The 14,723-nt window shown below is 35.8% G+C and overlaps 1 protein-coding gene across 2 annotated transcripts in view; it reads right to left on the reverse strand.

Annotated features, from left to right (window-relative positions):
- zbtb16b (zinc finger and BTB domain containing 16b) overlaps positions 1-14,723 on the reverse strand; it is a 60,197-nt gene that overhangs the window by 22,170 nt on the left and 23,304 nt on the right. For both annotated transcript variants that reach the window (XM_067364347.1, XM_067364348.1), the window contains exon 4: positions 10,091-10,177. In XM_067364347.1, coding sequence (XP_067220448.1) covers positions 10,091-10,177 — 87 coding nt within the window. The remainder of the gene's footprint in view (positions 1-10,090; positions 10,178-14,723) is intronic.

Consider the following 14,723-nt stretch of genomic DNA (forward strand, 5'->3'; position numbering starts at 1 on the left):
GATGTCAGTATTCATTCAGAAAAAGCCTCCCCTTTCACAACATTTAAAGGGATAGATCAAAAATCCCATGATTTACTCACCATCAAGCCATCCTAGGTATACATAACTATCTTCTTTCTGATGAACACAATCTGAGTTATATTAAAAAATATCCTGGCTCTTACAAGCTTTATAATGGGAGTTGCGTGGGCGACGAGATTTTGAAGCCCAAAAATCTTAAGCTAAAAAAGCTTAAGCTCACCTAAGCTTTTATGATGGTTGGATGCACTTTTTTGGGCTTCAAAATCTCACCCCCCATTCATATATAGCTTGGATAAAGCTTTGAAGAGCCTGGATATTTTTTAATATAACTCTGTTTGTGTTAGTCTGAAAGAAGATATATACAGCTAGGATGGCTTGAGGGTGAATAAATCATGGGATCATTTCATTTTTTGATGAATTATCACTTTAATGATGGTCAAGATGGGTGATCAATGAAGGGCTCAACTTTAAGGACTTTATTTTCCAGCTGGATGATCTTGGTTTAGTTTTTTGCATGCCCTGCCAACATTTCAATGGCCTTAAAACAAAAATTACATTTTAATTTTTAAATGATTGGGTTGATTGGCTTTTTTCACATAATTTCTAAAACTGTAACAAATCATTACAATTTTAACTGATTTTTCTGAAACTATCACAAATCATTATTGCAATTTTGTCAATTTAATGACATGATTATATCAGCAAAATTCAGAACAATAATGTCCAATACAATCACAGGTCTGCAAGGCATAAAAACACATGCACAAGATCAACAAATGTACTGTAAGAGTGACAGATGCATCAACTGACTTAAAACTCTCTCACACTGGCCCAGGCTCACTGTTGAGCTCTGCAACGAACTGAATAAACATGAGAACATCAAGCAAAAAAAAAGTCATCTAATATTTTTATGCATTTATTTTATTAAGGAATGTTTCTCTGTTCTGTATGAGAGGTGGCATTTGCCACATGTCATGGAGCCAAGGCCAGCAGGGGGCGCACTTTGTAACAACAACTCATGACGCAGAAGGTTTCCTCAAATGACCCCATCCCACAGCACAGTTCACATATATAAACCCTTAGCTGTGAGTCACGCTTCTGTCTGAACCATCTTAATGAGCAACATTTATACATTTTTGCATCTAACCTCATTACAGTTTCCATCCAATGAGAGTCGAGAATGCTTTATATTGCTCTCCACATTAAGACACAGAGTTTAATGATATTACAGGATGATTTAGATGCAGCCTTTTAATACTATGGCCCCTAATTAAAGAAGTACATCAAATATAAAACCACTGGAGTGGATAATGCAGCCTATTAAACAACAGAGGAGTGTATAAAAGGCCATATGTATTTGTCTTTTATCAGTCTATAAATCAATACACCTCAAAGCTGATGTATTGACACAACAGACTCAGTTTCTCACCCCTATTTGATTGTCCTGCCAATTAAGCCTTGTTTTAAAAGTTGGCTGAGACTTTTTCAGAAAGCAGTAGAAAATTAATTCCTAATTGACATGCTGCCTCCCCCATTTTTCCCAGGCTGAAGAGGGACGGCAGCTGAAGGGAAACTCTGCTCCGGCCCCTCACTGTACAATAGAGAGTGGATTTGCCTTTCACACTGGTCAGTTGACCCCTTGACATCCGATGACTACAAAGTTCTGAATTAGAATAAAGGCCAGAGACTTAATCCAATTCCCACAGTTCTAGTAAGCAGAGTGCGAGAACACCAAACTTTTCTAAGAATCAGATGCAGGTTTGTGTAACATTCTAGGAAGAGGAAGGAATTTAAAACTCAGCAATCGCAACAATTCAGGCCTCAAATTACAAGTCTAAGAGAAGCAGCGTGTTGAATGTATGAAATTACATTGATGAAACTAATCCAAGACAACAACATTGGTGGATCTCATGAAACCTTTTAATAACATGGCCAGTATTTCACCTATATTTCAAGTCATAGTTTGCAATCCTTTCATGAAATTGAGTACATGTGACTCCCAATTGTCACAGTAATGCAAAGGAAACATTCTCATTACTGTAATGCAAAATGTGCTTAATTTTATTATTAATACTTTTATTATGCATATATTGGCCCCTGCATTATTATTAGCATTAGTATAATAATAATTATTAAATTAATAGTATTAGTAATATATATTTTTTGATCTTTTACAACACACACACACACACAAAAAAATAATAATAATAATAATATATATATATATATATATATATATATATATATATATATATATATATATATATATATATATATATATATATATATATATATATATATATATATATATATATACACACACAAAATTAAAAAGTAAAATGATTATTATTGTTATTATCATCGTATAATCATTTTTTTTGTATACATAAATCATGGTAATATTTGTTTACTCCCTTTCATTTATGCTGATTTAAATAAAAAAAATGTATTACAAGAATTTTTTTAATGAGAATAATGGGAATTAAAAGAAGACTCTGGAAGAGAATTTAGGGAAAAATGTTTTTATTTTCACAAAAAATAATGTTAAAATGCAAATAAACTTCCTAATGTTGTGATTTTCCTAAAAAATATGCAAAAAGAAAATGCACATGGAAAAAAGTGCATTCTTTTAATGCAAATAAGTTAATCAAATAAGCTATATGATGTGACCACTGATTTGCCAAGTCAAGTCAGAGAATAGAAAGCATCTTCTCAGCAATGTTTGCTAAAAAAGGCCACTGTGAGAAGGAGATGTAAACATGACAGTTATACAAACAGGCACAACAAATACATCTAATCTCTTTATCACAGAACAAACTGGGTTGATTCACCTGTTCTGAGCTAATTCAGTGAACAGGAGAATCTTTCTGATAAAGACACAGAGACATATTGTGAAATCCTTTTTTCTTTTGTGGCTGTTGAGAAGGAATCTGGTTGGTTTTTGAGAGCAAGACTGAAAAGTGACTGAAAAAGGATGAGTCTCAGGTCTATTTCAAGATGGATCAGTGAAATATTAATTTTAATATATCTTGAAAATGAGTCTAAAGAGGATTTATTACATCAAAATCAAATACCCACGTCTCCAAGCAACCAGAAGAGGGTTGAAGTGTTTCAGGATAATCCCAGCATTCACAAACAAGTCACTTCTTCTTGTTTTTTCCCCTCAGAGTCTATCAAAAAAATTCCCACACTGAGATTCAGCCTTATTTACATTGTAAACGACACAAAAAGACGGCAATTTATTTAATTCAGCTCTTCTTAAAGGTCTCCGCAAACACCTCCAGAATCTAATTACATACTAACAACTTCATCTACTAACTTTTGAATAGAGACACGGACAATATAGTAATCCTGCTGCTCTGACTCTCTTGGCTTGTGAAATCTCACGGAGAGAGGAATCACAGCTGGAGAGATGCACGTGAATATGTGCTTTTCCAAACAATAAGTGACTTAGCAAAAACTGTGGACACCCCGTGATGCCAGTAGAGTTTCATTCTGCCTCCTGACAGGCCTAAAGGACTTCATCTCTTTGCATTGAAGTTATAGCACAATAGGAATTAGTCATTGTGTGATGAAGGAGCATGCTGGGAAATCTGCAGCACCACTGAGACAATCAGTCTTATCTGAGCCGGTGGGGGTGCAACCTGTTTAGTTACAGTCGGGTCATGGAAGATGCTGGTCTGTATCAATGAACATAACATCAATATTGGCACAAAATCAGTCTTTTAAGTTTACTAAGGCCACATACATTTGGCAATGGAAAACATTAAAAATCCTCTAAATTTTCTATCTCTGTGTGTAAAACATGATTCACTACTGAACTCACAATGGCTGATATTATAACTTTAGCATCGTTTTGGTGTCTCAAGGCTCTAAACAAGAAACAAAGATGCCATGGATATTTAAATTGTTTAGTCTTAGATATTTTTATGGAACTGTTGAGTCAGTGAGTCAGAGAACTCAAGAACGGAATCAGTCTGATTAGTGAACAAATCATTCAGGTTTTGCGAACTATATCAACTGATTAATTGAAAAGATTCAGAAGAATGATTCGCTCACAAATCAAACATGGACCAAACAATAATCTATCAAAAATGACAAAGCCCCACACATAATATGCAGAAAAATATATTTATGACGACCACAAATTACCTAAAACCCTTGATTTAGGTGAGTCATGGCCACATTGTACTTATTTGTTCCATTGTTTAGGTAAATTTTGGCCTTATTGTATTCATTTGTTCCCTAAAATAAGGGAACAAATGAATAAGTTGAGGGAACAAGTTAGTAACTCCAGAACCAAATTCTTAATTTATGGCAATAATATCTTGTTTTTTCCCTCACATGTCATGTATCATTTTTAAAAAATTATTGTCCAAAAAATTTTAGTAAGACAAAAAAAAAACAAAAAAACAAAACATAACTTATAGTGTTCCATTATTTTGATTCCTGAGCAAATCATTCTTCTGAGAATCTTTTCAATAAATTAGTTCACAAAACCTGAATGATTTGTTCATGACTCAGACTGCACCCTGCACCCTTTAAATGCGGGGTTAAAAACAACCCAATTTGGGTTGAAAATGGACAAACCCAGCGATTGGGTTGTTTTAACCCAGTGGTTCGGTTAAAAGTTTGCCCAACATGCTGGGTAGTTTTATTTAAATCAACTATTCTTTAAAAATTACTGTATTATTACTGTATTACCAGCTTAAAATGAACCCAAAATATGTTTGGGCTAAAACAACCCAATCGCTGGGTTTGTCCATTTTTAACCGAACTTTGATTCTCATGTTCTCGGACTCAATGATTCAGTCGCTTACCAACTCAGTGGAGGAAGATTTTCAGTTAATTACAATGAATTTCATTCGGTTCTCCCCACAAAGCTATCACAGTACTTCAGAAGAGTTTTAACATAATGCTTTATGTTCCAACTCTTCTGTATTCATAAGATAGCAAGTCATACGGACCACTTTTGAGACTTTTATTGCGCTTTTGTGCCCTATATGAAGGTTAAAATCTCCAATTTCCATTCATTTTCATTACATGGAAAAGAGTGGCCAGGATATTCTTCAAAAATTCACATTTCGCATTCCTCAGAAGAAAGAAGGTCGTACGCATTTGAAACGAGCCGTGTTCTGCATGTGTCGGAGGAAAACACGTGCGTTATCATCATATGGAGCCGCTGTAAATGATTCTTTAAAATGTATCAGAAGCACATGAGCTCAAATGTATTTTACTAAATATAACCTGGTCATTCCAGACAGATTGCTGTGTGTGGATGACTCTGACACATCAGCTATACCTCAGATGACCCTTGCGATTCACTCGGCTGCAAAGTGAGAGGCAGACGGGCCAATCTAGCAAAGTAAGGAACGGTCTGCTTAATAATTAACGCAACAAGAGATACATTGCTCTTATTTAACCACTGTTTATTCTGTGGGCCAGATTGCTGAAGTCACAACGTGTTCCCGGTGAGTAATTCCACTGTGCCCTCACCCTCACTGTAAACGCAAGTCACTTCCTGTGCAGCGAGATGAGCGTGATGGAAGAGTTTTAGGAAATCTGACGTCATAAGCACATAAGACAGATGGACAAGCGGTCGCCCCTTAGGCCAAAATCGTTTAAAGGCAAATCGCTTTTAGTCCGGTCTCAAATAAAACCCCTTTAATAACATTTTATTTCTGCTCTGCGAAGGATGCGATAAAGCGCTTCTCCGTCGGGAGGGGAGAAGAGGAAAAGAAAGCTGTGATGTGCTGGCCTGCTTTTCCAGCCTGCCCGCCAGTGCATCGGTCCTGAGACACTAGTGAGTTTTATTTTAGGAGGCTTTTAAGTAGGTCAGCTCTCTAGTAGGTCTCGTCTATGACAGCACAGCGGCTGAGTGTAAACAACAGCACATGATGTTGTTTGTCTCTCGCTCTGTCCTGGCACCAAATGCCACCAGCTTCCCCCTTCAGCCGGCCCCTGTCCCACGGGTCTCCCACAATCCTCTTTTCCATTTGCAACCCTAAAAACCTCAAAGAACCAGCCCGTTAACCTCTGACATTCTAGCATATGCTGGCATTTGAGGACAAACGTCCTGCTTAAAGCCTGAGTCAGAATTAACACTCAAATGCACGTAAAAATGCTATTAAAAATAACACAAAGTTACTCACCAGTTGGCTGCTTCGTGCTATAAGGAACTGACAAGAGTGATTCAAATTAAAAGACATATAAACAAGCTAATAAAAAACTAGGGATGCACAATATATCAGTACCATATAGGTTATCCACAGATATAAGAGTTTTATTTTTATAGTAGCGCACAATTTTCACCTTTAAATTACATTTTGCTTAGTTAATCCTTAAATATACTAATATCGAAATGAACATCCATTTTGTATACTGTAGATTATAATGTTGTGATGCATAAATTCACTTGTAGCATTTAAACTGATGTTAGTGTTTTAATGTATTTAGAAAATAGTATAAAAAGTTAACATTGGACACGTATTATTTATTGGCAATAAAATGAAAAAAAAAAAGAAAAAGAATCAATATTGACTCCCCATTTATTTATTTATTACATTACTGGGAAATTAACCATCAGAAGTTTTTAGATGTTAGTTTTTGAATTTTCTTCAGAACTCCATGTGGCGACACATACTGGAATATGTGGAATATTCCTCGTATTGTGCTACTAAAGCAAAATATGACAAAACTGACAACAGAACGAAGGAATCTTGAGACACATTTTTCAGTGCTGAATTACTTTTTTAATCATGTAATTGATTTGATTAAAAATTCAAATCGGTTGACGCCGATAGCCTAGTGGGCAGCGCATTGACATATAGCGCCGTTGCACTTTGGGTGACCCGAGTTCAAGTCCCGGCTTGTGAAACTTTCCCGATCCCGTCCCCCCTTTCTCTCTCCCACTTCACTTCCTGTCTATTTACAGTCCTATCATTATAAAGGCAAAAAACGGCAAAAAGAAAAAGAAAAAAAGAATTCAAATCGGTCGGTGCCGAAAGCCTCGTGGCCAGCGCCAGCATATAGCGCCTTTCCGAGTTCGAGTCTCGGCTCGCGAACCTTTCCTGATCCGTCCCCCTCTCTCTCTCGCTCTCTCTCCCACTTCACTTCCTGTCTGCCAATAAAAATAAAGGCAAAAATAAATTTTTTGGAATCAAGGCCCTAGATTTTCTTCACTGTTTCCATCTTCATACCGGAAGGCTATCTTGGCTCCATAGTATATTGCGCAGAAATTTAAAATTCTGGCTTGGTTCAGTCCAGAAAATGTAAAATTTATGTAAGTGATGACATTCAGTCTGAATGAGTGATGGCTGGAGCCCAGCAGTAAAAAGGTTTCTCAGAATGGATGAGCTATGTCCACCCATCCTCGCGACTAAATGTGCTGCCAAACTGAAATAGAGAGCGGGATGTTTACAAGTTTGGGAGAGAAGGTATAAAATTCTGGGCATCGTTAACACCACCTCTATGTCGACATGCATTAAGAATTTATACAGTGTGTGCCACAGCGAGTTACAGTTACATGCCAACGTTTTAGAGAGGGTTATCGTCTTTCTCCCTGCGGAACACAGGCGACAGATATTGCACCCTCACTGTAGTAGCATTGTGTACACTACTGTAAAAATAATAGAAACATACTACAGAATCCTGATTCTTATCCAACAGAAATTCTGAGATTTTATGAGCTGGATGCCATGGAAACATTTAGCACCTCAAATCCATGCAGATGACTAAAGTATGGCACCTTGTTTTAATTAGGACTCAACCTTTATATAGACTAAACATGTGGATCATTCGCCCCATGAAACGCTTTTATACCCAGAGAGCAAATTAATTAGTGCAGTCTGGAATACCTGTGACAGACTGCATCCTTTGATGGCAGTCTCATATGCCAATAAGTAACAAAAGTACAGGTAGAAATTATGGTTATATAGGACGAGATATAGAGATTAGAGTGCTGTTATTGGATTTAAATAGTGTGCCCAAAAGTGTTTGGGCACTTAAGGACCCGATATACTTACTGCAAGTTCTTTTTTGTTCATCACTTAGTGGTAAAAAGGAGTTCTAAATACCTGTTAGTGGACATCCCAACACAGCCTACGCTTAGCCTACATTTAGACGAATGTAGAGCACGCTTTCCTCTCAGTAACAAAATAAACACAACAAAAATGACAGCGACATTGTCATGCAGTGTTTACTTATATAGCACTTTATACAATAGATTGCTTCAAACCAAGTCGCTTCACAGTATTACATAAAAAACAGTGTCAGTATTTCTTTCAAAAAGAATTACAACCTAAAACAGCTTTCCAGTGTGTTCATGTTTTTTACTCTTGATGGACCAAACAGAAGAAATGAACCAGAGAAGATTTCCATGTCAAAGAAGGCGGAGCCTCAGAGCCACACCTGCTTATTATGTAATAATTACCATGGACCAATGGTAGTTCAAAGGCGTTTACCAGCCAGACCAAACTTTTCTGGAAATTTTATTTTGGCAAGCTGTTTCGAACTTCTGAAATAGACTTTCACATTTCAGCCAGATTTTGTTTGAAATGACGTCACATTAATTCGTTTTTCGATTTTGCTTGAAGTGTATAAAAACAAATGGTGTTATAATATTTCTCAGAACGGACTTCACGTTACTTATATGTCTTTTTATCATTTAAAATCTAATAAACTTTTTTTTTTTTTTATGTTTTGATTGAAAAGTGTGCTTGAGTTATCTTTCTGTTAAATAAATGCCACTTTGTTTTTGTTTTTTTTGTTATTTAAGCAGTGACATTTAGACATTTTAAATTATTATTATTGTTTTCTGGGACAGCTGGCACTGAATATAGATTCAGGGACATTTTTTGGCTTTTTTCCACTTTTATTGATATAAATACTGCAGTGAGAACAAGAAAAGATGTGGGAATGGGATCAGGAAATGTCACAAGCTGCACTCAGACTGACAATTTATATGACTAAGGTTGTTAAACAACAAAAATGAAGCCCCCCCCATCCCCCCCCGCCCACACAAACACACTCTTTTTGAGTCTGAATAACTTTCTGCAAGGAACATACTGAAATTTATGTCGTTATTCCCTCCAGTGACCTGTTAACTCGAGAACTGCTGTGACTGGACCATTGATTCAGTGAGCTGAAGTCATGAACGAATCAGTTCAATCAATAAATGAATCACTCAGCCTGATTTGTGGCTCATTCACTCAGTCCAATTGGATCACTGAAACTGGATCAAAAGAATGATTTGTTCAGATGATCCATTTCTTGAATTCAACTTGCTGAATCAAAGATCCAGTTGTAATGGTTCTCGAGTCAACAGCTCACTGGAGGGGAAGATGACTTGGATAATTTCTGCTCCTCACACAAAGCTATCATATTGCTTCTGAAGACTTGGAATAAAACATGTGAAAAAATAACAGGGTAAGTAAATAATGACAGAATTTTAATTTTCATTAGAGTAGTTTGTACATGCTTCAATGTGTCCTGACAGAGTACACTCAGGTATGCAGCAGCAAAAACAAGTTTACACTCAATAAATCATCCCATGCCAACTCCTATCAGAGCACACTGTTTACCTCACCTAAAATATGATTATTAAAATGTCTGTAGTACCACTGAAACCCAACCTTGCAGTCATCAGATGTCAGTGAATATGAATATTTGACAGGAGGGTGGCAGCTGAGCGCTGTTGGCGTGTTAATGAACGTGCCAGAGCGTCGATGACTCACAGGCTCTGGTAACTCAGTACAGTCGCTCTAACAAATGTACGTGCCATGTTTAGACAAAGTGATGGAGATTGGTGAAACATGGCACTACTGCTGTGCCAAAGCGGTGTGCCGCCCTGCCCTGTAACTGCACATATTATTGGCTGAAATTTTAGAGGGCACCGAAACCTTCCCTGCTGAATTATAGAAGACCATCAGAATGGAGTTTTGATAGGGTCATAAACATGATTGCTACTGGCACACGCATGACGCATCTCCACTTTACTGGTGTTTTTTCCATTGTGGTGAACTACTTTATTTGGCTTGTGGTCAGATAAGGCAAGAAGGAAGGGTTGTACCTGTATGAGTCTGTCGATGGGCTTCCAGGGCATCTTCCTTGGAGAACTGAGCCCCACACTGATCACATACTAGTGCTTTTGGTCCAGCTGGAAGAAAGAAGAGTTCAATAAAAGTAAATATCAGCTGGCTAATAGCTTTATCACGAATGGCAACATTATATAGTGTCATTTTAGTATTATATATAGTAATTTACACACACACACACACACATCATTTTGTGAGAACATGAATGTGAACAATGTTTAGGACAGTTGATGGGCCAGTGCTGCATTGTCACGAAAGTTTGAGTCTTGCCAATTTGTTACTCGCACGCAGTGTGGGAAGTTTTTTTTTTATTTGATTTGTACTGACTGTTTACTTGTCTTTATATATATAAAGACAAGTAAACAGTCAGTACAAATCAAATAAAAAAAAAAACTTCCCACACTGCGTGCGAGTAACAAATTGAGTTCTCTTTTGCGTCTTCTTGCACTTGATTATTTAAATTGGCAAGACTCAAACTTTCGTGACAATGCAGCACTGGCCCATCAACTGTGCTAAACACTGTTCACGTTCATATATATATATATATATATATATATATATATATACAAATATATATTACTGCGTGCGAGTAACAAATTGAGTTCTCTTTTGCGTCTTTTTATATATATATATATATATAACACACACACACACACAGTAGTAGTTGTTAATATTTTGAATTAGCTTTTAATTTTAATTTAAGCTGTAGTAATTTGTGCTTTTGTTTTAAAATAATATTTATATTTAGCTTTCATTTTTTTATTTCAGTTTTAGTTTTAGTAATTTTATTACTTAAACTTATTTATTTCAGATAGTTGCCAAAGTTAAGTATAATGTCAACACTGACATTACATGGTTGAAGTTATAGTTTGACCTTCACTGATATAAATATTGTGCATAATTCATATCGAATCTACTCAAGAAAATGAATGTCTCATATATCTTCAAAGGTGTATCTAGCATGCCTGAAGTCCAACCCCCCACCATTTGTCATCACGTATGTGAAATATTCCTCCAATTAAGCAATTAAAACATTAAGAACATGTTAAATTATAAACTTGTACATCAGTGAACAAATATTCTTAATAGGAAAATGGTACATGGCAGTACGGTTGATCTGTTGAGTATACTTTTTTTTTTAGAAAATCAAATCATAAAATGAACTGAAAAGAAAACAGAAATGATGCCAAAGGCTGAAATTGTGTTATTTCAAAGTATGAGTTGTTTATGACATTAAACATCATTCATTTTTCCCCCCACACATCAACAGGGTAACTTACTGTCCCTTGACAGAATCAAAGAGATGTTCTTATCTACAAGAGCTGGCAGCTTTCTCTTGTCTTGTCTTGATAAAAGACCGTAAACCATAAGCCGATGCAGAACAGACAGCAACATGTCCTAAAGGATATTAAATCGCTTTGTATCTTCAGACTGATTTATGACATGTACAATGAGTCTCTTCTTACAAACAAAACACTATACCCATTTATTATGTATTCGTAGAGATAACAGTAATAAATGATAATCATATAATAGGAAGGGTCATATCAGGTTGACGCACCCTCAGGCAGGTACTGCTCATGTTTTCCTGTAAAAGCAGATGATTTTGCCCAACCATAATTTATTTATCAACGCTAAGGTTGGTTTCTTCAGGGTGAATCTCACAAAGCCCGTCAAGCCTGTTATATTGCATTACAATATAATATACTCCCATTCAAATGTTTGGGGTCAGTAAGATGTTTTGAAAGAAGTCTCTTATGCTTATCAAAGCTGCATTTATTTGATCAAATATACACTAAAAACAGGAATATTGTGAAATATTATTACAAGTTTTAATATGTTTTTAAAATATGGGTCATTGACAAATACGGTTTTTAAAAGTCAAAAAATATACTGGAGATACAATTAATTTTTTGAAGTTTAAATAAATGTTAACAATGAGATTATGTGGTTTTTATAATCAGTTAACACTGCTTTTGTCATTTACTAAAATTTCTCAGCAAAAAATTAATTCGGTTTAACCAAAATTTCGGTTTTACCAAATGACACTTTTGGTTATACCGAATGACGATATTTTCAAACAATGCTAACAGGCTGATATCTAGCTAGCTAGCAAAAGGACAATCAAACATTTTATATTTAGTACAAGTTTATAAAATATTACAGCATTTTCCATGTTTTATATCGGTTGTACCGAATGACCTAATGTTTAAGCAAGTGAAACCATGAATTTTTCAAATAGTTAAAAGAGAGTTAGTTACTTTGCTTCACAACCGTGTGGTCCTTTGCAGGTGTCTGAATGATGTCACATCCTGTCACATGATACTGACCACATGACTTGATCCAAAACGATCCCTTTATATTGGTTACTCCAATGAAATTAATTTTTCCGGACATGCTTTCTCATAACAAAGCAATGATTTCTACACATAATTTTAATACCATTTTGCACTATGTTGATGTATGATGTTAGAAAATCATGTCAGAATAAAAACTATATACATTTAGTACATTTTAAGATATTTTAATCACAAATAAAATGTCTGTATTGGCATTTGGAGGGTTAAAACGAATGACTTTTTGACAAAATCTTTCAAATACCATTATATGTAGCAAAATTTAGTTTTTTTTATATAATTAAATTTTTTTTTTTTAATTATTTTATGTAATTCATAAAATATAATATATATACAATATAAATAAATAAATTTCCCTACGAATTCTAATTGCTATAATGCATGTTTTACCTTTACATCTGTTTGTAATTTTCATTACTATGATTCTCATTATTTTAATTACTGTATTACAGTCAAAAGATCATCTTGTCTGGGATCATCAATGGAGGCTGTGCATGTACTGTACTACCATTATGTATGAACTTTTTTTTTTTTTCATATTACGTTAATGAGAATTTTTCACATTACGATAATGAGAAGGGGTGAGGGCTGCATAATTATCATGTAAATAATGTCACAATGCAAAAAAATCTTAATGGTCCTAAAAACAGGCGATGCAAATTTCACCTCATTAAGACATCATTAAACATATGAATCACCTACACAGATGGAAATACATATACAAGGTGTACAGTGCACACACACACACACACACACACACACACACAAAGAAAGAAAAGAATCATTTAACCCAGTTGCAACCACCGATCCTTAATAACTGGACTAAATAACTGTTCTGATGGCCATCAACCGCCTGAGGGAATCCATCTATTATTAGCATTAGATCCACCTGTGGAGCCACTGGCCCATTATGAAGTAGGCCAGGATGTTTCCATCACTTTAGAAACACTCTCAATAAACCACACACACTCACCGAACAAGGAGAAATGGCCGGAGTGACATTGCTTTTTCTGAACAATTCATGAGGGACAAGAACTCAAAAAGAGAAGTGAACAATGTCTTCCATTCACCACACATGGCTTGGACACAATATCTACAACTACAGGTTCAGCTAGCAGGCTTTTACCATTTCCTGCAGACTTTGTATCTCAGACTCAGAGAGAGAAAAAAAAAAAAATCAATAAAACCCAAATGTATAATGACCATCGGCTCATCAAGTATCTATTTTCACTCAACTGGCCTGAAATGGCTTTATTATGACTCATTAAAGCACCCACAAGCTTCGTGAAGTCAGCCAGCTAGCACCTAAAATTAGCCTCTTTCCATATACACTTTCTTCTCCTTCCTTCTGGACGACAACCAAAGCCCTTTAAAGTTTAAAAATGCTCTCATTTACAGAATCATTACAAACCATGCTCAAAAATACTTTGATGGTGTGACTCATCAGCGCCAGCGTAAATTACGCCTGTGAGAACATTTCTGATGTGCGTGAATGAAAATGCTCTGTGTTTTCAATTTATTATTGTCGTATTAGTGAAGGATAGTAGCTACTCTTCAGGGCTTGCTTTGAAATGCTTCCTAAATTCAAGTGAGCTATCTACCTAGACAGCATTTTTGGGAATCATGCATCATTTCAGCATATCTTATTTGTTCTGTTGTGATGTTGACAGCTAAAGTGAGGCAGGATTCTCTCATATGTCTCCGCGCACGTTTCCAAACGCTCGGCACACATTTAGAAACCACAAAGCAGATCTCACATTCAATAGGGTTGTGTTCTGTTTCAGACAGCACATTGTGCACTGTACTGCCCATGATAAACAGCCCAAACAGCCTCCAGACTGGCTGCAATCACCCTCCATCAAAACACTTTGCCTGGCATACAAAAATAAGATTCAATCTCGTGCTGAATACCAAATTAGAGCATTAGAAAACAAGGGCTTCTGCTACTTGGCAACCGTTGGGATGTAAAGCAGCAAAATCCAATGACGGGCCAGAAGATCTAGGGCTTTGATGTGCTATAAAGACTGAATTAGATTTTTATTTTTATTCCCCCCCCCCACCCCCCACCCTTTCAAATTAAAGACTTAAGTTAACAATCATAAATTGTAAGTGATTGGACATTAACACTGAAATAACGTTATTTATGTTGTAATTTGCGAGTCAGTCGAATAATAGGTCACAATGGAAAACAATCATTAAATAATGGAGGCACAAAGGTCATAATATTAAAGCAGCTCTATATATAAAGACA

Source organism: Chanodichthys erythropterus, chromosome 17 (assembly GCF_024489055.1).
Source record: "Chanodichthys erythropterus isolate Z2021 chromosome 17, ASM2448905v1, whole genome shotgun sequence".
NCBI classification, from domain to species: domain Eukaryota; kingdom Metazoa; phylum Chordata; class Actinopteri; order Cypriniformes; family Xenocyprididae; genus Chanodichthys; species Chanodichthys erythropterus.